Raw genomic sequence first — 25,773 nt, 5'->3', positions numbered from 1 at the left:
ATCCTGAGCACTAGGAAAGCAGAGATAAAAGTCCATCTTTTGTCCCCTCCTAATACTGTACTAGCATCACAATTGGAGGTTTTCCTTTAGCAATGTAAGAGAAACATGAAAAAGCTAGCTAAATGCTGGTCTCTTGTCCTTTAAAATTTATTTTCCAGACGGCAAAATTCCCACCCTATGGATCAGAATAACGACCTAAACTCTCAGTGGGTAGCTCTAACTCCTGTTCAGTTTAGTAAAAGCAAAGAAAAAACTTTTCCTAGGGGAAAGGAACCTGTACCTACAAAAAGTTAGGCTCTGAGTCTAAACTTGGTCAGCCCTACCCAAGTGATGGGTCTGCACTGGTCTACTTCCTCTCACGCCCTAGCACCAACCACGCTTCTTCAAGATGGCCGACTCAGGTAGAGTCTGTGACCAGAAACTTTAACTGGATCACACTGAGATCAAATCTAGGGAGCACAGTCCAACAGCAAGGTGAGCTAACAAGTAAGCTAATACATTGTTTAAAATCCTAATTCTCGTGGAAAGCTCCTCTACTTTCATGTAGGAACACTTTAGAAAATGATTTTGAAGAAGGCACAGTATTTGAAAAAATGTTTTTACACTGTATATTTGAATTGTCCTCTCTTACCATGCTGGGCAACTGGCACATGTTATGAAGGATTAATAAGTGAAAATCATGATGCATACTTTTTACATTTTATTCTGAACACTAATTATTTGATAAAGAAAGGTTTTGAGACTTGGTGAAAACTATAGGAAGGGCACCTGGGTAGCTCAGTCGGTTAAGTGTCCAACTTCAGCTCAGGTCATGACCTCGGGGTTCGCGAGTTCGAGCCCCACATTGGGCTCTGTGCTGACAGCTCAGAGCCTGGAGCCTGCTCTAGATTCTGTGTCTCTGTCTCTCTCTACCCCTCCCCCACTTGCACTCTGTCTCGCTCTCTTTCTCTCAAAAATAAACATTAAAAAAATTATTTTAAGTAATTAAAAAAAATAATAAAGTTATATGAAATAGGTCTTATAAAAATAAAACTTACTTGTGAAATACAAAATATACTGACTCATCACTACAGTTTTCCATTTTCCTTTTCAAGACTAGCTAAAACTCTTTCAGGGCCTATACCCATACCACACACTAATTTTTAAACACATAAATAGGGCTGTTGAGCATTCTGAGTAAGGTTGGTATCAGCATAAACTATAGTGTCTGAATGTTTACTGCCAGGGTATTTGATACTGTCAACCGAAATTCCTGGGAGTCTAAGCTTATAGGTAACACATGAGAATTAAAGAGAAAATAAAAATTTCAAAATTTCACTGGCACTTAAAAGGACTGAGAAGCTTCAGTGATTACACCTCCCTTCTAGAGGCAAAAAAGACTGGGTGTGGGGCCAGTCTCCAACCCTGCTCTTTCACTCTGTGTCCAGGGCTCTCCTTGCCACAGGCTCTCTGTCTTCCTGGAGCACCTGATCCTTTACAGGACATATGCAGGCATCACCCACTAAAATCTGTTCTTAAGCAAACAGCTAAATTAAATTAGATTTACAGAAAAGTTGCATTCTTGTTTTTAATATATTATCCAAAATTTAAAATTTTATTTTGCATAAAGTTACTTTTGCATCTTATACATCTACTTGCAAAGTAGGTTTAGGTTTTAGAAAGTGTTCTCGCTCCTTAAAGGAGAAATTGTACTGCTCTACCGTTTGCATTAGATTTTTTCAAATTCATTCAGAAAGAAGACTGGTCTGTCTTGGGTAGCAATGAGCTACTGAGAAGACCCAACTTTGGTTTGGGTATACAGAATGAAGCATATTAAGACACATTTTAGACTGCAAATTCCAAATTCTAATTCCTAAGGCTCAGTCCCAAAGTGTGTGTGTGTGTGTGTGTGTGTGTGTGTGTGTGTGTGTGTGTATCAGCATTCAATAGGAACGTGTCATCACAGCAAGTGTGACCCCAAAAATAGGCTCCTCATGACAAGCACAGCATGTGATCAATTGGGAGACACAAACAGCAGATGCTTCTAATAGGTTTTCAACTTTTAAAAGACTTCACATAACATAAGGCATTATTTGTACTTTTAAAATACATGTAACTGCTTCTTTGTTGGGGAAAGAAAAGTAATACATGTATATTTGTACATGACAGTGCTAAAGAAAACTGTAATAAGAAAATACATTTCAAATAAACAAAAGGAACAGTTTTACGTAACAAAAAGCTGATAGGCAGCCTAAGATCACCGTTACAATTGTGGTTTACCTGCTCTTTTTCAAGCATATCTGCTTTACGGAGTATTTTCATCGCATACACATGCCCTGTATCTTTCTTCTGAACAAGCCGCACCTAAGAGTTATAAAAGAAATGCCAAGTCAAAAGTTCACAATGCCAACGTAATTAATGCTTTCATGTGTTATAGGAAGTAATTTAAACTGGAAAAGTGTTACAATTTTAATATAAACAACCAGCAATAAAAAAAAAAAAAAAAAAAAAAAACAGAAAAAAAGTGCTTTTTAACATTCCAAAATGAGTAGATTTATTATACACGGTGAAGTCAGTTCTGAAAACTTTCTCAGGTATCTCTAGATCTGAACAGTTTGGCTCCCTCGTTGAACAAGTCAATCCTATTTGAAAACCCTCCCTTTTGAACTTAAGGACTCATTATAACCATGGCACCTGTCACCCACAAGCTCAGACAATCTAAGGAAGTGATTGCAACAGTGTTTAAAACAAAAGCAAAAGCTCATGTGCAAGAAAAATGTCTAGAAGGAAAAAACCTAAAATGTGTCATTAGGGAAACAGGGTTTTGTGCAGTTTTCCTCTTTCTTATCCTCCAATGTTTTTAGAGCACATAATTTTATGATGAAAAGAAAATCAATAGTCCACAAACCCAAAGAAAAACTTTTTGGCAAGTCCCTGCACATCCTCCCCTGCAAACCCCCACCCCCACCAAGATACTTAGGCTATCTCCTCCCTGCACCTTTCTTCATGTTTTTCCTGACTGAGTCCCACGTCCCTTCGTCACTAAACAGAAAGTTCTTTTAGAGGTAGTACCATACCCTTCCCCTGTCTCCAGGAGCCAACAGGGATTTTGAACACTGAGGGATCAATTTAATCTTTCACCTGTGCCTTTGAGTATGTACTCACATTTCCCCTAGGTATGGGTTTTTAATAATATGCTGCTCAATTTATACAAAGTTAATGAAACTATGGCATCATCCACTTTGGGTGAGTCGTCCACTTTGGGTGTTTTCCACTAATGAGGATGACCTTGCAGGGGCTCATTTAAACCCTCCCCATAGACCCCTCTTATGACCGAGCAAGATGCATCTACAAGACCTGGTGGGACGAATGCTTTCAACTCTCTACCACTACCTGTATAACCCGTTTCTATAATCTCTGTCTCCTGGGGCCACCTTTTTAGAGCAATACAAATCTAGCGGGAAGAAATAAAGGGTGGATATATGCTGTTAGTTTGCTCCTGAAGAGGCAGTGTGAGACTGGGAAAAGCAAGAGCTTTAAGATCAGGAACTCCTTTAAGAAACAAAACAAACAAGCAAAGGGAAAAAAAGAGAGACAGACAGAGAAACCAAGAAATAGACTCTTAACTATAGAGAACAAACTCATGGCTACCAGAGGGGACATGGGGGAATGGGGGAAACGGGGTGAGGAATGAGGAGTACACTTGTCATCATGAGCACTAGGTGATTAAAATGAAAACTTTAAAAAAAAAAAAAAAAGATTAGGAACTTCTGGGCCCAACTTCTGGTACTGCTGCTCAATGATTATGTGACTATGGAGCATTACATATCCTCTCTCGGAGTCTTAATTTCATCATCTATAAAATGAGTCATTGTCATGATTATAGGAGAGAAACACTCAGTAAATAGTAAATATTGATTTCCTTCTACCTTTCAACTCTCCCTCTAAGTCAATACTTAAAGCGTCAACATCATCTCTGGCAAAACAGAAGAACAATCAGAGATCTGGGTCAGTGGAGGGGGAGGAAAGGACAGACGGCAGTTACAATGTGGGCCTGGCATGTCTGACCCACCTACCCCATATTTCAGTTCTATCAACAATCATGAGCTTATGATACGTTGGCAGCTTCAAAGTTCTGTGGTATTTTTGTATCTTATCTGGTAAGTAGCTGTGGTTTTTACCTCACCGAATGCTCCTCTGCCTATTACTTTTAAGGATTCAAAATCTTCCAATCCAAGTCTTGTTCTCTTCAAACGAAGAAACTCTGTTTCCTTCCGAGCATGTGCTGATCTCCTCAGTCGTTTCTAATGTTTAAATAAAGGGGGAGAGAGGAGGGAAGGAGGGGAGCTGAATTTCTGCAACTCCATAGCAGTCTTACTCGTGACTGGAAAGCAGGGCCATGCCGATTAATCATGACCTTCTCACAGGTGAGAGCCTCACAGAAGAACCCTGAAGAGGCCACTCCTCTCCTCCCCTCCCCAGCTTCCGGATACAAAACCAAACCATACTGATCACCGGGGTGCCTCCGGTGGACTTTGACTAACCTACTTCAGCAGTCAATTATTCGAACTTTTCTAATGAAGGCAGAATAAACAATCAATATTTTCCTTTAAACTTTTTTATATAAAATCAAAGTGTGGGTTTTTTGTTGTTTTTTTTTTTTAACACATTCGAGTTCATTTTATGCTCTATAATTCCAACAAGACTTTGGTATTTTTCACCATTTTCCTGGATTCTATGATTCATTCCTATTTTTGAAAGCATTTCCGCGGTCATTTCAGTTCCTTGCACAGTTTCTTAACTGTATTTTCTCCTACCAAGTCTGTAGACACTGGGGGAAGGGCTGATTTGAGAAATATTTTGCCTTGATAATGATTTCAGGCATTTGCACCACTTCTGTGGAGATATTTCCATGACTTCTGTAAATATGCTATGGTTTCCTTTTAAAATTTTAATTTGATCTCATCTCTTTCTTTTCTTGGAATTCTAAATCTAATTAATTTATTACAACTGGGCCTAAATAAGACTTCCTCTCCTGGGTACTCAGTAATTAATTTCTCCATCTTCATGAATACCTAAATCCAGAAGTGCACCAGCCCTCCTAAGTCCCTCTGCTACTAAGCCAAAACCCTTTCTCTATGCACCAAGGCTAACAACTTGCTGCACAAGACTCGCCACGTTGGGTTTCAAGGAAAAACTTCCCAATATTAATTACCTCTTCATCCTTTAGGCCTTCCTCTTCCATCACTTTTTCTAACTTCTTTTGTCTAAAAATAAATAAAAATATTTGAAATAACATTTGATAACTTTCTGAAAAAGCCTATACAAACACAGGGTTTTTTGTAATGATAAAAACAGGTAAATCTCAAAGTGCCTCATTAAAACAAATTACAGTTACTAAAGACAAGTGAAAAGATTCCCACCCTCTGTTAGTTCTACCTTTTGAAAAAGATTGTATAAGATGTTAATGCAACAAAGAATCTTATTTCAAAATGAAAAGTTCTCTTTCCTTTATTTTTAAGTTATTTCCTCCTTAACAAACCACAAAACAGCTGGTGTTTGATAACCTCTTCTATCAGGGTGTTTCTCTCTCTCTCCCAGACTGGTATCTACTTCCTTTATTTTTACATCTTCCTCCTCCTCCCTGCCACAAACAAAGAGCAATAAACACTAGTAAAGGCAGAATTTGGAGATTTGGGGTGGAGGGGAGAAAAGGGAATGGTCAAAATACGTGATTGGCACCACTATTAAAACTTAAGACTCTTGGGGCGCCTGGGTGGCGCAGTCGGTTAAGCGTCCGACTTCAGCCAGGTCACGATCTCGCGGTCCGTGAGTTCGAGCCCCGCGTCAGGCTCTGGGCTGATGGCTCGGAGCCTGGAGCCTGTTTCCGATTCTGTGTCTCCCTCTCTCTCTGCCCCTCCCCAGTTCATGCTCTGTCTCTCTCTGTCCCAAAAATAAAAATAAATAAATAAATAAATAAATAAATAAATAAAAACGTTGAAAAAAAAAACTTAAGACCCTAAATCCTTGGAGTATTAAACTTTAAAAACTGCATCCAAGAATATTTTTGAGCTACAATCTCACAGTGAAACAAGTAAAACTTCCTTATAACCAATTCCACACAACCTTTATTTATTCAGCATAATAAATGAAAGCACATGGGCTGGGATCTCTATCACTTATCAGCATTCCTGATAGCAGGCAATGTGAGCAGGACAGGGAAGAATGAAAGTACAGAGTACACGAGTACACGCAGCAACAGCATGTAGTCAATGCGGGGGAGGCACACAGCACTTCAAATGCCACACTTCAAATGTCAGTCTGTAGACGACTAAAAGCTACAGAGGCCTGTGTATAAAGGAGTGAGGTGATGAGGTTCTATTTTAAAATGACAGCCACAGTAATAAGCTGACGGGCTGGCAGGGAAAGCAACTGACAACGACTGAGGCAGACTGAAAGCTTTAGTAACGATTCAGACGAGCAGTAAAGATCTGGAACTAAGGCTAGAAACCTAGAATGAAGTGAACAGAGCTATTGCAAAGATGACCAACTGGCAGCAGGAGTCAAAGGAAAAATCTTACAATTTCTTGTGTGGGAGGATAATGACACCAGTAACCAAGAGAGGAAACACAGAGAAAGGACCAAGGGAAAGATAACGGGTTTTATTTTGGTCAATAAATAATTATTGCAATAATAGTAATTAGTTTAAATCAGTATCATGTTAGAAATCATATTACACATCCACAGGATCAGATGACATCAAGAATTCATATCCAAACTCTCAGGAAGTAAAAAGATCTACTCTGACCTTGATTCGGGGGGGGGGGGGGGGGGGGGGGGGAGTCGGGGAAGCACTGGCATGGCTCCCAGTCTGCCCACTTCTCTTCTCTGAGTTCCCAGAATATTTTGGGGTATGTATCTATGTGTGCACATTACTGGAAGGAGAAGGCTATATTACTGGTACTTTCAGGAGTGTAAATTAATTCCATTTCAGTGGTTAGTTGAAGTAGAGAAGAATAAAAAGAATCAAAGATAACATCACAGCAAGAACTATAATATCTCAACCATGGTTAGCTCTTTTTGTGCCTTGAGTATCAAACACCATAATTTCCGACTATGTTTTTTTGAATGACCACACCAGACTAGGCTAGAAGTCCAATGTGCTATCATATAATGTGTGTCCCAGAGATGGTTGCTTCTGTGTATTTTTTTTTTTTTTTCCCGAAAGAGAGAGAGAGGGAGAGAAAGGCAGAAGGAGAGAGAGAATCTTAAGCAGGCTCCGTGCTGGGCATGAAATCATGACCCAAGCCAAAATCAAGAGTCGGACCGTAACAGTCTGAGCCACCCAGGCACACCTGCTTCTGACTATATTTTAAATCTCAGTTCCAACTAAGAAGCTTTCCATAGCTTGACTGCAAGCATAATTAAATTGGTTTCTGTAGAATATCTACCTGAGAGCAAAGTTATCAGAATCAACTCCTTGAACACAATCAGATTCGTTCATCAGAAAAGTATCCAGAAAAAAGCCTATCCATGGTAATGATACTGGGGCCAAGCCAATGAAGATCTTAAAGACACCAAAAATGGCAAGCATAGCCTGAAATGAGGCTTACAAATGATATCTTCTGTGAGATGATCCCAAGAAATTACCATTAACTTTGTTAGATTCATGATGACATTGTAATTACACAAGTAAATGGCCATATTTTACAAGATGTACCCTACAGTACGTAGGAAATGACAGATGTTTAAATTTTGTTTTGAAACACAACTGCAAGAAAAAGTAAAATGGAATAGATGAAACAAATTTAACAAAATCTTGATGATTATTGAATCTGAGGAATGAGTATATGGAGGTTCATTGTAAGATACATAGATACATACATAGAAAGACATATCATCTTTCTATATGTATGTTTAAAAGTGTTCATAATGAAAAAGAAAAGCAGGCCCCTCCACTGTGTGTTCCTGGTGGAAGAGCCAGTTTAGCTAACACTCCAGCCATTGGTGAAGCTACTCTTGCACTCAACTCCAAAGGTCCAGAGCAGAACCCCAGGAGAAAGACTGCCCACTTACACTTGGAGGCCACCCCCAACCTCACCCCATCAAGGGCTTTCTGTGAGCTCTACTTATCTGCATGAGAGCCCACTTCTCATAGGAGATGGTAAGGGCAAGTAGCTGAATCCTCCTTCTCCACTAAGAATAGCGTCTTGTACACAGCCAACTTCATAAAATGTGTGTTGCCAAATGGGGAGGAAAAGATCCAAGTGTGTATCAATGTGCAAACATATTTATGACTGCATGTAATTAGCCCCTTTTGCCAACCTTAAGTTCACCTCCCAGTACAGCTTGATTCAGAGGTTGCAGAAATTGGAGAAAAGAGCTAATCCACTCTACAAGACAGCTGACTAGACAATATTTCTAATTTCTGTTGATGAGACATTTTAAAACCAGGAAAAATAGTAAAGAAATAAACACTACTTGTTATTTCCATGATCAAAATTGAGAAAACTCTCAAGAAATATCCTAAAAATGAATATTACAGATTTTTTAAAAATCTCGACAAATTACTTTGGTTTGACTGATATATCTAATCAGTGAATTAACAATCAAAGGTCAAGATTTACCCATTCCTGGGACTTAAATAAAACTGACACTTGCTGACTAATAGTAATCACAATATTACAACTCAGTATCAGATCAGACCAAATGCAGACAGGGGGAAATCTGGGTAAGACTATCTAACAAGAGTAGTAGAACTTGCTAATTCTCAAAGGGTAAAATGTAGGAAAATTCTTATTTGATTTGGGGTTAAGAGGGGAGGAAACACACCATTACTTCCTATTAAATTAGGTTTTTGTGGCTTTAATTAATCCACCAAAATAGTATTTATGAAGAACAGAAACAACACAATATTTAATAAGAAAACAATGCTGGGTGCCTGGGTGACTCAATCAGTTGAGCATCCAACTTCAGCTCAGGTCATGATCTCATAGCTCGTGGGTTTGAGCCCTGCACCAGGCTCTGTACTGATGTACAGCTTAGAGCCTGCTTCAGATCCTCTGTCTCCCTCTCTCTCTGTCCCTCCCCCACTCACACTCTGTCTCTCTCTCAAAAATAAACAAACATTAAAAAAAAATTTTTTTAAGAAAAAAATGCCAGTTTCCTTGGCTTTGGTTTCAGGCTGCTGTAAATTATTTTGTATGAATATCTAGGCAATAATCAATATTTACCACATAATTAGGATCACATAAGAGAAAGAATAGAAGTGGTGTTCCTAGAGAACCTTACCATCAGAGGCAAAACAAGGATTAAATAAAGAAGATGAGGGATGCTTGGGTGGCTCAGTCAAGCGTCTGACTTCAGCCCAGGTCATGATCCTGTGCTTCATGGGTTCAAGCCCCACATCGGGCTCTGTGCTGACAGCTCAGAGCCTGGAGCCTGCTTCGGATTCTGTGTCTCTGTCTCTCTCTGCCCCTCCACTGCTCGCTCTCTCTCTCTCTCTCTCTCTCAAAAATAAGTTAACATTAAAAAAAATCATTAAAAAATTTTACCAAAAACACACATCCTAATCCTCGTAAGTGTCTACCATTCCCTTTGCGCAATCTCTTTTGGTTAATTTGATCTTTAAGAAAAGCAAAACCACCACCGCTTTTGGAAGGTATTTCCATCTTAAGAATCCAAAACAGGGGCGCCTAGGTGGCTCAGTCGGTTAAGCGTCCGACTTCGACTCAGGTCATGATCTCACGGTTCGTGAGTTCAAGCCCCGCGTCGGGGCTGTCAGCTGTGCTGACAGCTCAGAGCCTGGAGCCTGCTTCGGATTCTGTGTCTCCCTCTCTCTCTGCCCCTCCCCTGTTCATCCTCTGTCTCTCTCTGTCTCAAAAATAAATAAAAAATTAAAAAAAAAAAAAAAAAGAATCCAAAACAAAAAAAAGCACTGATTTCAACCCATTTTGGGGTGTAATTTAGTGTAAATCACAACGTAACACTTATTAATAACACCATTATCGTATAATTACTAGAGAACATGATACATATCAATAATGAACTTTAAGGCAGAGCCAGGAGGATTAAAAACCAAGTATTACAGGGTTGGCTGGGTGGCTTAGCTGCTGAATGTCAGACTCTCGATTTCAGCTCAGGTCATGGGATCGAGCCCAGTGTTGGGCTCTGCGCTAAGTGTGGAGTCCACTTCAGATTCATTCTCTCTCTCTCTCTCTCTCTCGCTCTCGCTCTCGCTCTCCCTCCCTCCCTCTCTCTCTCTCCCCCACTCTTCCACTCTCTCTCTGAAGTAAAAAAAAACAAAAACAAAAAAGCCTATTATCAAATAAAACAAGTATCTTAATCAGAACTCGTAAGTATTTGTTTTCTTTCTATAATACCAGAAACTACAATTTCAAGAGAGTGGTTGTATTTGAAAATAACTATCTCCAACAGCATGCCTGGATATATACTGCGCAAATTTATCCTTGAATTCCCCCATGATCCCAACATAGGGCACTCTGCAGGCACTTCTCTGTTTCAGTGAACAGCAGCTAGCCACCACCAGCTATAAAATATTTTGCTATTTCACTTTCAGATCTGCATATTTAAAGCTCAATCATGATTTATACCTTCATGAAGAGTGTGGCTGCAAAAGCTCTTATGAAAATATTAGTATATCAAATCCAGCAACATACAAAAAGAATACATTATATCATAATGAAGAGGGCTTTACCCCAGGAAGGCAAGGTTAATTTAACTTGCAAAAAATCAGCCCATGTAATTCATCATATTAAAAGAATAAACAGCGATGCAAAGATGCAGAAAAAGGATTTGACAAAATTCAACACACACTCATGTTAAAAACTCAGCCAAACAGGAACATAAGAAAATTTCTCCAATCTACAAAGGACATCTCTGAAAAACCTACAGGTTAACATCACAACTAACAGTGAAATAGTTAATGCTTTTACCTTCAAATCAGGAACAAAAAAAAAATGTCTACTCTCACCACATATAGTCAACGTTGTACCTGATATCCCAGCCAATCCAATAAGGCAAGAAAAAGAAGGTGATAGATTGGAAAAGAAGCAAAACTCTCTATTTGAATATGCATAATTGTTTACACAGAAAGTCCTAAGGAATCTACCAAAAAAGCTACTAGAATAAGTAAATTACCAAGTTGCAGGGTATAAGGTCAATATACAAAATTCAGGTATATTTCTATATGCCAGCAGCAACCACTGGAAAAAAAATTAAATATCCACTTACAACAACATCAAAACAACCCCAAAGTACTGGCAATAGATGAACAAAATAACATATAACAACCCCATATTAAACACTACAAAACACTTCTGAGAAAAATTAAAGACCTAAGAGAATGGGAAGATATACCATGTTCATGTATCAGAAGATTCAATACTGTTAAGATGTCAATGCTCCCCCAAAGTGATCTTCAGATTCAGTACAATTATATTCATAATTCCATTAAGCTTTACTCTAGAAATTGACAACCTGATTCTGAAATTTATATGAAAATAAAATTGCTATTTGCCATGCTGGCTGCATGCTTGCCTGCACCCTTCATAGCCATGTCTTACAAAATTGAAGAAATCAAGGATTTTCTGCTCACAGCCAGGTGAAAGGATGCCAGGTCCATCAAGATCAAGAACAATAAGGATAATGTGAAGTTTAAAGTCTGATGCAGCAGATACCTTTACACTTTGGTCATCACAGACAGAGAGAAGGCAGGGAAACTGAAGCAGTCCCTGCCCTCAGATTTGGCAGTAAAGGAGCTGAAATGAACCCAGCAAACTAATTTGAACTGTATTAAAATTTTTTAAATTCTTGAAAGAAAGAAAGAGAGAAAGAAAGCAAGAGAAAGAAAGAAAGAAAGAAAGAAAGAAAGAAAGAGAAAAATGCAAAGAAACTAGACTATCTAAAACAATCTTAGGGGAAAAAAAACCAACAACGAAGTTGAAGACTTAACCTACATGACTTCAAAACTTAGCACAAAGCTAACAGTAACCACATCAGTGTGATACTGACATAGGGACAAACAGATCAATGAAAGAGAATAAAAAATTCACAAATGGGGGCACCTGGCTGGCTCAATCAGTAAAGCATGCAACTCAGTCTCAGGGTTGTAAGTGTGAACCCCATGTTGGGTGTGATTACTTAAAAATAAAATCTTTAAAAAAATAAAATCTTGGGTGTCTGGGTGGCTCAGTTGGTTAGAGCACCCAACTTCAGCTCAGGTCATGATCTCACGGTCTGTGGGTTCAAGTGCCACATCGGACTCTCTGCTGTCAGTGTAGAGTGTACTTCAGATCCTCTGTCTCCCTCTCTTTCTGGCTCTCCCTCACTGATGAATGAATGAATGAATGAATGAAAGAATGAATAAAAGACAGAAAAGAAAAAAACCTAAAAAGAAAAAAAAAAAAAACAGATACACTCTACATGGTATTTGGTTTTTGATAAAAATGCCGAAGAATCTAATGGGGAAAAGGAAATCTTTGCAACAAATGGTGCTAAAACAACTGAATATCCATAACAAAAAAAATAAATCTCAATCCCCACCTCATACACTTATTAATTCAAGATGGATCATAGAACTAAATGTAAATACTACATTATAAAACTTCCAGAAGAAAATGTAAAAGAATATCTTTATGCCTTGGGAGGAGTGAAGATTTCTTAGAGATCACAAAATGCAATAGCTATAAAAGAGAAAAATGCCAAATTAGATTTCATCAAAACTATTTTTTTTATTAGCATTACTTTTATTTTAGAAAGAGAGAGCATGAGCAGTAGAGAGGGGCAGAAGGAGAGGGAGGAAGGGAGAGAGGGAGAGAGGGAGAGAGGGAGAGAGAGAGAGGGAGAGGGAGAGGGAGAGGGAGAGGGAGAGGGAGAGGGAGAGGGAGAGGGAGAGGGGGAGAGGGGGAGGGAGACAGAGAGAGAGAGAGAGAGAGAGAGAGAGAGAGAGAGACAGAGAATCCCAAATAGGCTCCACACTCAGCACAGAGCCCAATGTGGGGCTCGATCCCACAACCCTGGAATCATGACCTGAGCCAAAATCAAGAGTTGGATGCTCAACCGACTGAGCCACCCCGGCACTCCAGATTTCATCAAAATTTAAAACTTCTGGGGCACTTGGGTGGCTCAGTCGGTTGAGTATCCAACTTTAGCTCAGGTCACGATCTCATGGTTTGTGGCTTCAAGCCCAGTGTCGGGCTCTCTGCTGCCAGCACAGACCCTGCTTCAGATCTTCTGTATCCCTTTCTCTCTGCCCCTTTCCTACTCACGCTCTTTCTCAAAAATAAACATTAAAAAAAAATTTAGGGTGCCTATGTGGCTCAGTCAGTTAAGCTTCCAACTCTTGGCTTCGACTCAGGTCATGATCTCATGGTTCATGAGTTCAAGCCCTGCACCAGGCTCTGCGTTGACAGTGTGGAGCCTGCTTGGGATTCTCACTCTCTTTTTCTGCCCCTCTGCCACTGGTGCTGACTCTGTCTTGCTCAAAAAAAAAAAAAAAAAAAAGGTTAAAAATTTTTTTAACTTTTGCTTATCTAAAGACACTGTTAAGAAAATGAACAGGAAAGCCAGAGACTGAAAGAAACTATTTGCAGAACATTTATGTGACAAAAGACTGGTAACTAGGACTTATAAAGAACTCCTACAACTCAATGGTCAAAAAATTTGAAGAAACACTTCACACACACACACACACAAAATATAAATGACCAAAAGGCACATAAAAAAATGTTCACCATCATTAATCATCATGGCAATGCAAATTAAACAGTAAGATACCACTAACCATCTATAAGAATAACTGAAGTTAAAAGACTAACAGACGTTTTGTTCACAAAAATGTAAAGCAACTCGAACTCTCATACATTATTGATAATATTTTAGAAAAAGGTCTAGCAGTTTCTTATAAAATGAAACATACTTATGTATATTTATGAACCAGCAATCCCACTCCTAAATATTTACCCAAGAATTGAAAGCAAATGTTCACAAAAAGATCTGTACACAAATGTTCATAGAAACATATCCAAAACAGTCAAAAAGTGGAAAAAAGCCCAGATGTTTATCAACAGAAGAATGTAAAAACAGAGGTATAGGTATAGTCAGAAAACAGAATGGTACTCAGCAATATAAAGGAACAAACTATTGACACAACAGCAACATGGATGAACCTTGAAACATTAGGCTAAGTGAAAAAAGCCTTACTGAAATGAGTGCTTACTATATATAAATCCATTTACAACCTCCATTTGTACAGAATAAGCAAGAGTAATCTAAAATTACAATAGTGGTTGCCTGGGGTTGAAGGAACATCTCCAAGAATCAAAGAAGTTTCTAGGATGATGATAATGTTCTATGTCTTGGTAGGAGTTTCAATTCTACAGGTACATACACTTGTGGGGCGCCTGGGTAGCTCAGTCAGTTAGGCGTCTGACTCTTGATTTCAGCTCAGGTCATAATCTCACAGTTCGTGGGATCAAGCCCCACATCAGGTTCTGCTCTGACAGTAAGGAGCCTGCTTGGGATTCTCTCCCTCTCTCTCTCTGCCCCTCCCCTGTTCACACGTGCTCTCTCGCTCTCAAAATGAATATTTAAACTGTTTAAACTAAAATATTTAAAAATATATATATGTATATATATACACACATTGAACTCATTTGCTATACAAGAAGTAAAATATACTGACATCTGCAACATACTTTGAAGTACAGCAAAAAATTAAGATGGTTTAATGAATGGACAGAGATGGATAGATGGATATGTGATAAAACAATGAATGGTAATTGAAGAATCTAGATGTATATACGGGTATTCACTGTATAATTCCTTCAACTTTTCTGTACTTCTGAATATTTTCATAATAAAATGTTGGGAACAAAATTTTAATTACGAGTTACTATATAAATAATATATACCAGGTGCTAAGTGACTGAGTGATTGCTATGTGAGAAGTACTATGGTGGATACTCACATATGTTATATCTAATCCCCACAACAATCCTGCGAGGCAAGTATTATCCCCATTTTCCAGATTGGGAACTGATACACAAAAAGTCTAAGAAACTGGTCCTGGCCTCAGACAGCTACTAAATGGTAAAGGCAGGATTCTAAACCCAGGTCTGATTCCATAAGGGCTGCTCTTTCTACTACATTGCACTACTTTAACAATAAATCTAAGAATTTGGCCAATGTTTTCATACTACTATGGAATTCTGTGTTATTTTTTTTCTAAGAATTTATTTTTAAGTAATCGCTATACCCAACATGGGGCCCAAACTCACAACCCTAAGGTCAAGAGTGGCATGTTCCACTGATTGAGCCAGGCAGGCACCCCTGTGTTATTGGCTAGTAGTAGAAATAAGTGGGTTAATAGCAAGGACTTTGGAAATCAATGGCACTGTCCTTCCATTCTAATGGGATAGGATATAATATGGATGCTGCTATTCTTATCTCCTTTCAACAGTATTATGAATGTGTTTTGTGACACTAGACAGGAATGCCAAAACCATGACACAATTTTCTCAAACAAAATTCTTTACCTCATTTCTCGTTCTTCATGCTGAGCGATAAGGTTGCTATAAAAATTCTCCAGTGTCACTTTGGTCATTGTCACCCTTTCCTTTGTGTGATTACTCATGGATGAGCAAGGTGTTGAGCCTGTCATTGCCATGGCTGCTAGAAACAAAAAAAGAAGAGGTATTAGTTTTGGAGTTAGAATCCATCAACTATCACTCTCCTACCTCCCTGGTAGGAAAGTAAACTGGCACAAGTTTTCTGGAAGACAAACATGTAAATATGTAACAAAAGCCACATAAACAGAATACTTGGTGAAAATAAGTATATATTAATGTCCTATGACCCAGAAATACCATCTCTAGGTATAAGGCCTAAAGAAATTGTCACACATGCTCTTAAGGAGATATGCACAATGATGTGCATTAGAGGGGATGTTTATTACGCCATCATTTGTGACATAGGAAGTCGAAGCCAATTCAGTAAGGAAATAAATAAAATGCTGTGGGTGCACATAAAGAAATAACATGCAGTAGTCAGAAGCAAATCTATCTGTACCTAAAAGTGACATGAATATCTTTAAAACATCTTGTTAATTTTAAAAAAAGGAAGAGAACAAGATCGTAAGACCATAAGCGTAAATTAAGAAGATATAATATAGACACAGTATAATTCTTTGCCATCCAAGAATCTACCCAAAAGAAATCAAAGACCCATAGGGATTCATACACAAGGAGACTCAATGTAGCAGTGTAATGGCAAAGGAAAACTTGAAATAACTTGAATATCCAACAACAGAACTGATTAAATTATCGATTTATGTGTTTACCAGATGTGCACAGAATTATTTGAAATAAATATCAAAATGTTACCACCGGCTTAACTCTAGGCAGTAAGAACGCAATACATCATTTTATTCGTTTGTGCTTTTCCATAATTTCCATATTTTCTTCAATGAATATGTACTATTACTATTAAACTACAAATAACTTTTTTTTAATTTACATTTATTTATTTTTGACAGAGAGAGACAGAGCACAAGTGGAGGAGGGGCAGAGAGAGAAGGAGACACAGAATCCGAAGCAGGCTCCAGGCTCCAAGCCGTCAGCACAGAGCCCGACACGGGGCTGGAATTCACAAACTGCGAGATCATGACCTGAGCCAAAGTCGGACGCTCAGCCAACTGAGCCACCCAGGCGCCCCTAACTACAAATAACTTTTAAATCTGCCATTCCTATAGTTAAAAAAAACCTATGACTAAAATGTCCATTTATAGGTATTCATGTACTGACATATCTTATGATATTCGATAAATGCTTGCTGTCTATTTGGATTTACAAATTAAAACAAATAACTGTGATAAAAAACATCGTTACAAAGAAATAACCTGAATCATAATTTTAGTGATGGAAGAGATCTGAAAAACAAGGGACCCTAACCTCCTAGTTTTACATATGAGAAAACTGATACCAACAAGGTTTAAATAGTTTATAGAACATTTTTTCCTAAATTTAAATTTCATCCTCCACCCCCACCCCAGATATTTTTGCCAGCCCATATTGTCACACTTGGCCACACCATTCACCAATCTGGACCTGCTCCAGCATTGGCAATAATGTTCAGTATTTTATCCTTATCATGCCTTCCTCCAACATGACTGCCTGCCTTTAAGTCTGTCCTTTCATCCCAATATAAAGCGGAGTAAAAGGAGGAGGGGCCAAGGGCCATTTTCAAAGATAGTACATTCTATGAAAAGTTTCCTTCAGGTTCCCTTTAATACTTAGCAGCTTTTTATTTTTTATTTTATTCTTTTTTTAATGTTTATTTTATTTTTGAAGGAGAGACAGAGTGTGACTGGGGGAGGGGCAGAGAGAGAGAGAGAGAGAGAGAGAGAGAGAGAATCTGAAGCAGGCTCCAGGCTCTGAGCTGTCAGCACAGAGCCCGACGCGGGGCTGGAACTCACAAACCGCAAGATCATGACCTGAGCTAAGTCGGACACTCAATGGACTGAGCCACCCAGACGCCCCATACTTAGCAGCTTTTTAAACTGTCTCGTAGATTAAAGCTATTAAGGAATGTGCAAATACTTATTATTACTAAGACAAAAGGCTTAACATTAAGCAACTTTATTAAAAAAATATTCAGGGAAAATCATATAAAAGAATAATTCTTTCAGAGCAAAGAAATTCAAAATCAAGGCTCTACTTCAAATGTTTTTATTGATGATGTGCCAAAATGATCAGTGATCACAAATTCAAGTGAACTCAGCTCTACCTTATGTTATTTGTTATTATGTTATATTTTTTATGGGGAAGTTTCTGCTAACACCAAACAAAGAAAACGCAAATGTTTTTAGGATATCAGTAGATTTTTCAAAAACCTCTGGTTTATGAAGCTTGGGTGTGGTTCCTTATTTGTCAGCCTATACCCCCTCCACCCACAATGAAAACCACATGCACTCTAAGTCTGGTGAAGAAATTTTGAAACCAGATTTAAAAACAAGTCTGAAGTAAGGGAGTGCTTTGTACTCCTCCCTGGTCTGAACATTTCTGGAGACATTTTTATAAATACACAGATGTGGTTACATTTTAACAACTGAAATTAGTTTAACATAGAAATGCAACTAGAAGAGTGTTTAAACCTAAGACAAACAGCACCTTCCATGTAATAAGTGGTTAATAAACATAAGTTGAGCAACTTAATGATTTTTCAGTTGTCAACAAAATTAAAGAACAAAATTACATTTACATTGATAGGTATATAAATACTGGGGTGGAGAAAGTTTTGACTCATTTAAGTCACTGGCATGGCTTCCTAAGCTTTTAAAAAGATCAACAGGATATTAAGCGTACTCAAAGATGATCATATAATAGGCTAACAAATTTTCTAGCAGAATGATTTTCAACCTTCACATACAGTCTCTAATGTAATAGCAAAGATTGCACTATCCTTCCCTTTGGCCTTTCTTCAAAACCTCCTCCTCCCCTTCCTTCACTCATAAAAGGATGAGCCTATTCTAATAACCTTTCATCAAAAGATACAATTACTATTGCCCTATAGCAATTTATACGCTTACTGGGTCGACCAAGTACCTTTTATAAGACAGAGCTTTCCCTTATGCTTTTGACAATTCAAGCCTTCATGCCCTGACCTACAGACTACTGGAGGTCCCTTCCCTGTTTGTTTCATTCTTCAACTCTGCAGAATTAGGGAATAGGTAGGTGAGAAATTCTTAAAAGTTTTATTTATTTATTTATGTATTTATTTATTTTATTTATTTATTTTTTATTTTAATTTTTTTTTTTTTTTGAGAGACAGAGAGAAACAAAACGTGCTTGGGAAGGGGCAGAGAGAGAAGGAGACACAGAATCCAAAGCAGGCTCCAGGCTCTGAGCTGTCAGCACAGAGCCTGATGCAGGGCTTGAACCCACAAACCTTGAGATCAGGACCTGAGCCGAAGTCTGACGCTTAACAAACTGAGCCACCCAGGAGCCCCTTAAAAGTTTTAAAAATTTAATAAGAGAACTGGATCTTTGTAAGGCAGGGGTAGGTACTGCAAACATAAAAGCAGATCACATGAAAACCACTGTTTTATTCAACCTAGATGGCTATGCCTGGCTGACTGACTTTACAATGGTACTGTTACCTCTACGAACACCCCTTCTCTCACTAATTCTTTCTTTGTGACTGACAATCCAGAACCTTCCATCTGGGCAAATGAACACGGAGGCTAAGACTACTCCTTAACAGTCACCCATCTCTGGGGCATCTGGGTGGCTCAGTCAGTCAAGCCTCCGACTCTCCATCTCAGCTCCAGTCTTGATCTCACAGTTTGCAGGGGATCGAGCCCCGCGTCGGGCTCTGTGCTGACAAGCCTGCTTGGGATTCTCTCTCTCCCTCTCTCCCTCTCAAAAGTAAACAAAAAATAACTTGAAGAAGAAGAAGAAGAAGAAGAAGAAGAATCATCACACATCCTAATTTCTCCTCCTGAACTGTAAGCCAATGGGAAGTACTTTTAATACCCTTCTCCAGTCTCATGCACAATGCTACGCACTTAGTAAGCACCTTATAAAGATTTACGAAGAAGACACTCATCTTTTATGACCATTACTAGGAGCTGGGGCTACGTATGTTTGGTAGGGATGGAGTTGGCATGTGAAGTGGTTTTCTCTACAAAGGTGGAGGATAGTGCTCTGGTCCCCTTGTGAGCAAGCCGCTCTCGAATGTCTGGGGTAGACAGTGGAGCCCATTATCGTGGTCATGTTTTACGTTTAGGGAAACCACATCTACTGCCTGGCTAATCCTAATTCAGAGCCAAGGTGAGCTGAAAGGGGGAGGAAGCACAAGGTCTACCTCGCGCCAACCTTCCTCTGTACATTTCAAAAACAAGTGTCTCTTTGTGTCTTTCGGTCAATTCAAAGTGCAGCTGGGAGATCTGGTCTCTCTACGAGCTGTTCCATACACTTTCCGACACAGACTTTCCTCCCAGTCCTTATCGACTTTTCCTTTCTCCTCTTAAAAAAAAAAAAAAAAAAAAAAAAAAAAAAAAAAAAAAAAAAATCTCCGCTCAATTTTCCTGTGATTTTAAGATGATCTGAAGCCCAGTACCCTAACACTAGCCACCGGGAAGGGAGCAGACTCAAAGGAACCACACCCCAAGGTGGGCTTTCCACACCCCTGCCTCACACAACAGCTCTTAGGTTCTCAGACCCCAGAGAAAAAGCAAAAGAAGGGAAAAACTGGCAATGACTGAGGTCCCAGAGGAGACTGAGCTGTTGCAACGAGTAGACAAAGCTGGCAACATGGAAAAGAGAGACAGCCTGGCTCCCCGACCCAGCTGCACAAAAAGAAAGAAAGAATGGGGTGGGGAGCCTGGGACTGGGAAAACGTGGAGAGGAGTGACAGGGGACCCTCGGGAAACCCAGAGGAGGGGGACTGTCAGGAGGCTGAGGAGGGCGGCGGAGGGGCCGACAGGACAGGGCTGGAAAGAGGGCGTCGGCGGGAAGGAAGAAGCCCAAAAAGAGTCGGGAGGAGACGAGGGGAAAAACCTGGGATGGCCTGAAGACAGTGGCACCGAGACACTCACCAGAGCCCCGGGGGAAGAAGGGCTGGGGGCGGCGACCAGCCGCGGACGCCGGCGCGGCCAGCGATGTCTCTCGACGGGCGGACAGGCGAAGCCCCAGCGGCAGCACCCGGCCGACCAGAAGAGACGAGGGGACGCCTGAGGGACTCTGGAGTCCGGGCCGAGGGGTGGTTGCGGGTGAGGACAACAGGAAGCGCTCCAACTGCCGGAAAAGACGGCAGCGCGAAGGGGCCAAGGCGGCCGAGTACCCCGCCGCGTAGTGGGGCAGGCGCGGCGGGCAAGGGCCAAGACTGCGCAAGCGTGACTTCCTAGAGACGCGGCGGGGGATTTCAGGACTGCGCGTGCGCGGCCCTGCAGCTCCCGCTCTCCCCGCCTTACCTGAGCAGGAGAGGGGGTACGGAGGGCGAAATGTGAGGTGTGGGGCGCTGTCGGGGTGGGCGAGGCTGGGCTCGAGAGGGAGGCTCTATTTGTTTCTGGTTTCTTTGCTTTATTTTGAAATAATTTTAGACTTACAAAAAGCTGTAAAATTAATACAAGGAAGTCTCGATATACCCATCACCCACCCAGCTTCCCTCACCAGCTTACGTAACTATGCTACATTGTCAAAACCAGGAAATTGACATTGGCACAATACAACTGGCCACGCCAATACAATTGACTAGATTGCAGACCTTACTCAGATTTAACCAGTTTCCCGTGCACTCATTTGTGCGTCTGTGTGTGCTTGCGTGTTCACACTCATCTGTAGTTCTATTAAATGTTAACACGTGTAGTCGTCATCCCCCCACCTTCCCTTGATTTTCAGTCATCGTAGCAATAAGACAGCTAGAGCCCTTGGCCCCATCTTACTCTTCCTTAAGAGTGCCGTCCTTACCTAGGATCTGGTGAGCTCTCTTAACACCAGGCTATCAGGAGAGCATCCCAGTGTGCACAGAAGAACCTGCTTTTCAAAGCTACCCAACCACTTAATCTGTACCACCCCTTGGGGTAGAGGTCCCAAGCCTTTGGACGGACACTCATTCATTCCCTGAGAACGGAGCACAGTGCACTTGGCCAGAAATTGTCAGGCTGCTGGAAACAAAGATAAGTAAGACATAGTGCCTGCCTGCCTTCAAAAAGACCATCTAGGAAGCAAAATGTGAGAGTAAGGTGTCTCACTCTTGAGTACTTGTGAGACCACAGAGCTTGGTTTTACCCTTCAAGCCTGGGGTCCTGGGCTTTGTTTCCTTAATGGTCTTTAAACACAGGCATTCCTTGACTGCTTTCATCTTCCTAGACTTCAAAGCCCAGTTTCCTTTTGTCTAGCCTCGTACAAAAACCACTTCACCTTTCATTCTCTCTGCCCAAAGGCCCTTCTCCCTCAATGCCTTTTGTCAAAATCCTGTCCCTCCTTATGGACTTAATAACAGTCCAAGATGTTTGCATAGTGCTTTTCAGTTTAGAAACCCCATTCACTCATTTAATCTCAGTTCATCCTCACAAATCTTTGGCACGTCACATAGGATGAGTTTTTACACATAAAGTGTAAACACATAAAGAGTTACACTCAAGAGAAGCAAAGTGACTTGCCTGAATTGTCACAGCTAGTAAAGCAAGCAGCAAAGAAAGGAACCCCATTTTCTGATTGCAAATCCAATATTCTTTCTGCTTTCCCTTTTCCCCAGCTCAAACCTTATCTTTTCCTTGGAGCCTCCCCAGTTTCACAAGAGGTATTTTGTCCTCTATTCTCTATAGTTCTATAGTGATTTATCTCTACCCTAACTCTAATAAATACTAAGGTTTTCCTCAGAATAGCTTAGCCAGAATATGCTGCTCTTCTAGACTCACTTGTGGCCAGGAAGCAGGCACAAAACCTAAGTGCCACCAGTCGCTTAATACCCACCCTAGACTGAGTGTGGTCTGACCCTACAACCCATAGAATTTGGCCTTACTTGCCTCGCTCTAATACTGGTGTTGTTGGATCCTGTCTTTATTTTAAATGCTGATATTTTATTCATCATGCATTTGTTACATTAATTGTTATTTTTTAAATATTGCATTAAAGTATTATCTTGGGGCACTTGGGTGGCTTAGTCAATTAAACGTCTGACTTCAGCTCAGGTCATGATCTCACGGTTTGTGGGTTCGAGCCCCACGTTGGGCTTCACGCTTGCAGCTCAGAGCCTGGAGCCTGCTTTAGAGTCTGTGTTTGTGTGTCTCTCTCTCTGCCCTCCCCAGCTTGTGTACTCTCTCTTTCCCTGCCTGTCCCAAAAATAATAAACCTTAAAAAAAAAAGAAATGCAAAATCTCAGTTTTGCCCAGACTTTCTAAATCAGAATATGTATTTTAATTGAATCCTACAGGATTTGTATACATGTTAAAGTTGGAGCAGCTCTGGGCTAGCAGGAGCTGAGGACGGTTCCTATCTTCTCATGGAAGGAATATTCAGAGGCAACTGATGTCATTGCTTCCAGTGGGTGAGACACACACTGCCAGGGGTAAGATGCCTGTTGAGAGGTAGAGAGAGACATAGTGTGAGCAGGAGAGGGGTAGAGAGAGGGAGACACAGAACTCGAAACAGGTTCCAGGCTCTGAGCTATTAGCTCAGAGCCTGATGGTGGGCTCGAACCCACAAACAGTGAGGTCATGACCTGAGCCGAAGTCAGACGCTTAACCAGCTGAGCCACCCAGGTGCCCCATGTGGTCTTTGACAAAAGGATTAGCTTCAGCCAGTGAAGCTATGGCAGGTCAGCCTGATGGATTAGAAACAGGTGATTTCCCTGGGACAAAGAACAATTTGGGGCAGTGTTTAGAGAAGGAAAAGGCTAGTGGGTCTGGAACTGGGGAAAAGAGTAAGACACAAAGTGTTAATATTTGAAGCATCTGGCTTCCTCAGTTGGCAGAGTGTGCAACTCTTGATCTCAGGGTTGTAATCTCCAGCCCCCACTTTGGGTTTTGGGCTTTGGGCGTAGAGCTTACTTACAAAAAAAAGTGCTAATCATACCATGTAACTCAAGTCCCATGGGGTTGAAGAATAATTTAGTATACTAACAGGTTATTGGCTTTCCAAGAGTTTTTAAATAAACCTGTTATAAAACTGGGAATCTTGGGGCCTCTCGGCTGGCTCAGTTCATGGAGCATGCAACTCTTGACCTTGGGGTTATAAGTTCAAACCTCCCCTTTGGGTGTAGGGATTTCTTAAAAATAAAATCTTAAAAAGAAAACTAAGCTGGTTTGCTTAGGCAGAAATCCTGAAAACCTCAAAGTAAAAAAGGAACTAAGTGCAAAAGTAGCTTTTCGTATTGTTTCTTGGTTTTTCAGACTTACAGGTACGCCAATGCATAGTACGTTTTTGCCTGCTTCGAGATTTGTATTTTCTTTAAACTGCTTAATGATGGGGCCAAAATAATTGAGAAGTCTTCAGAAATACAGATTTTATGCTCAACATCACTCACCATCAGGGAAATACAAATCAAAACCACAATAAGGTACCACCTCACACCTGTCAGAGTAGCTAACATTAACAACTCAGGCAACAACAGATGTTGGTGAGGATGCGGAGAAAGAGGATCCCTTTTGCATTGTTGGTGGGAATGCAAATTCGTGCAGTCACTCTGGAAAACAGTATGGATGTTCCTCAAAAAATTAGAAATAGAACTATCCTACGACCCAGCAATTGCACTACTAGGTATTTATCCAAGGGATATAGGTGTGCTGTTTCAAAGGGACACATGTACCCCCATGTTTGTAGCAGCACTATCAACAATAGACAAAGTATGGAGAGAGCCCAAATGTCCATCGATAGATGAATGGATAAAGAAGATGTAGTATATATATGTATGCATGTGTGTGTGTATGTGTGTGTGTATATATATATAATATATATTATATGTATGGTATGTATATGTATGTATACATACACACACACACACACACACACACACACAATGGAGTATTACTCAGCCATCAAAAAGAATGAAATCTTACCGTTTGCAACTACGTGGATGGAACTAGAAGGTATTATGCTAAGTGAAATTAGAGAAAGACAAATGTCATATGACTTCACTCATATGAGGACTTTAAGATACAAAACAGGGGGCGCCTGGGTGGCTCAGTCGGTTAAGTGTCCGACTTCGGCTCAGGTCATGATCTTGCGGTTCGTGAGTTCAAGGCCCACATCAGGCTCTGTGCTGACAGCTTGGAGCCTGGAGCCTGCTTCAGATTCTGTGTCTCCCTTTCCCTCTGCTCCTCCCCTGCTCACGCTCTGTCTCTCTCTCTCAAAAATAAATAATAAAAACATTTAAAAAAAAGACACAAAACAGATGAACATAAGGGAAGGGAAGCAAAAATAATATAAAAACAGGAAGGGGGACAAAAACATAAGAGACTCTTAAATATGGAGAACAAACAGAGGGTTACTGGAGGGGTTGTGGGAGGGGGGATGGGCTAAATGGGTAAGGGGCACTAAGGAATCTACTCCTGAAATCATTGTTGTACTATATGCTAACTAACTTGGATATAAATTAAAAAATAAATAAACTATTTTAAAAAAAGAAATACAGATTAAATTAATTTTTTCCAAATGACTATGCACATGCATGTGTGTGTGTGTGTGTGTGTGTCCTGATGAGTCAGTGTTTCTTTGGGAATTGAGGCTGAAAACTCTCAAAAACAAATGAAGGATGTGAAGCACTGGCAGGTTCAGTACCCAAATGATGCATGAACCTTTCCCACCTACCCGTTTGGTAGTGAAAATATTAGGAGGGAGGAAATTATACAAACCTTATGGAGCTAGGAAAGAAAGAGAACAGTAATTGTTGAACAAAAAGAGTGATGAAAACAAGTTCCCCAAAGCAAAAATAAATCAAAACCAGCAGTGAAAGGGATGTCACCGACCTCCTTGCTTAGATGGGAACTTTCCTGCAAAAAAAAGGAGGTCCTGAGGCTCCCACTGTTGGAAGATTTTCTTTTAACTGGTGGGGTGGAGAGCTATGAGAATCACAAGACTCCCAAGCTCCCTGAGGAATGTACTAAATCTTCCCATATTTGCAGAGGTCCCAGAACTGTCCTAACTGCCAACTGATAGCTGATCTCATAAATTCCCTAAAAATGTAGGCGTGTGAATCCCATTTGTTCCAAACAGAGGATAGGATATGCCAAAGTGTTCTATTTCCGTATGTTTGAAACATGCTGGGTTAAGT

General features: G+C 40.3%; 1 protein-coding gene and 1 pseudogene across 1 annotated transcript in view; one reads left to right on the top strand and one right to left on the bottom strand.

Annotated features, from left to right (window-relative positions):
• Positions 1-20,890, bottom strand: part of STK38 (serine/threonine kinase 38) — a 47,957-nt gene extending 27,067 nt beyond the window's left edge. The window contains exons 1-5 of the mRNA XM_049653374.1: positions 20,597-20,890; positions 15,537-15,669; positions 5,195-5,246; positions 4,161-4,283; positions 2,260-2,343 (exon numbers count right to left, since the gene is read on the bottom strand). Of these exons, the coding sequence (XP_049509331.1) occupies positions 2,260-2,343; positions 4,161-4,283; positions 5,195-5,246; positions 15,537-15,667 (390 nt within the window). The 5' untranslated portion in view covers positions 15,668-15,669; positions 20,597-20,890. The remainder of the gene's footprint in view (positions 1-2,259; positions 2,344-4,160; positions 4,284-5,194; positions 5,247-15,536; positions 15,670-20,596) is intronic.
• LOC125938314 (60S ribosomal protein L38-like) lies at positions 11,556-12,030 on the top strand (annotated as a pseudogene).
• Positions 20,891-25,773: the final 4,883 nt, after the last annotated feature.

The sequence above is a fragment of the Panthera uncia genome, assembly GCF_023721935.1.
Source record: "Panthera uncia isolate 11264 chromosome B2 unlocalized genomic scaffold, Puncia_PCG_1.0 HiC_scaffold_24, whole genome shotgun sequence".
In the NCBI taxonomy this organism is placed as follows: Eukaryota; Metazoa; Chordata; class Mammalia; order Carnivora; family Felidae; genus Panthera; species Panthera uncia.
This window is presented reverse-complemented; position numbering and strand designations above follow the sequence as displayed.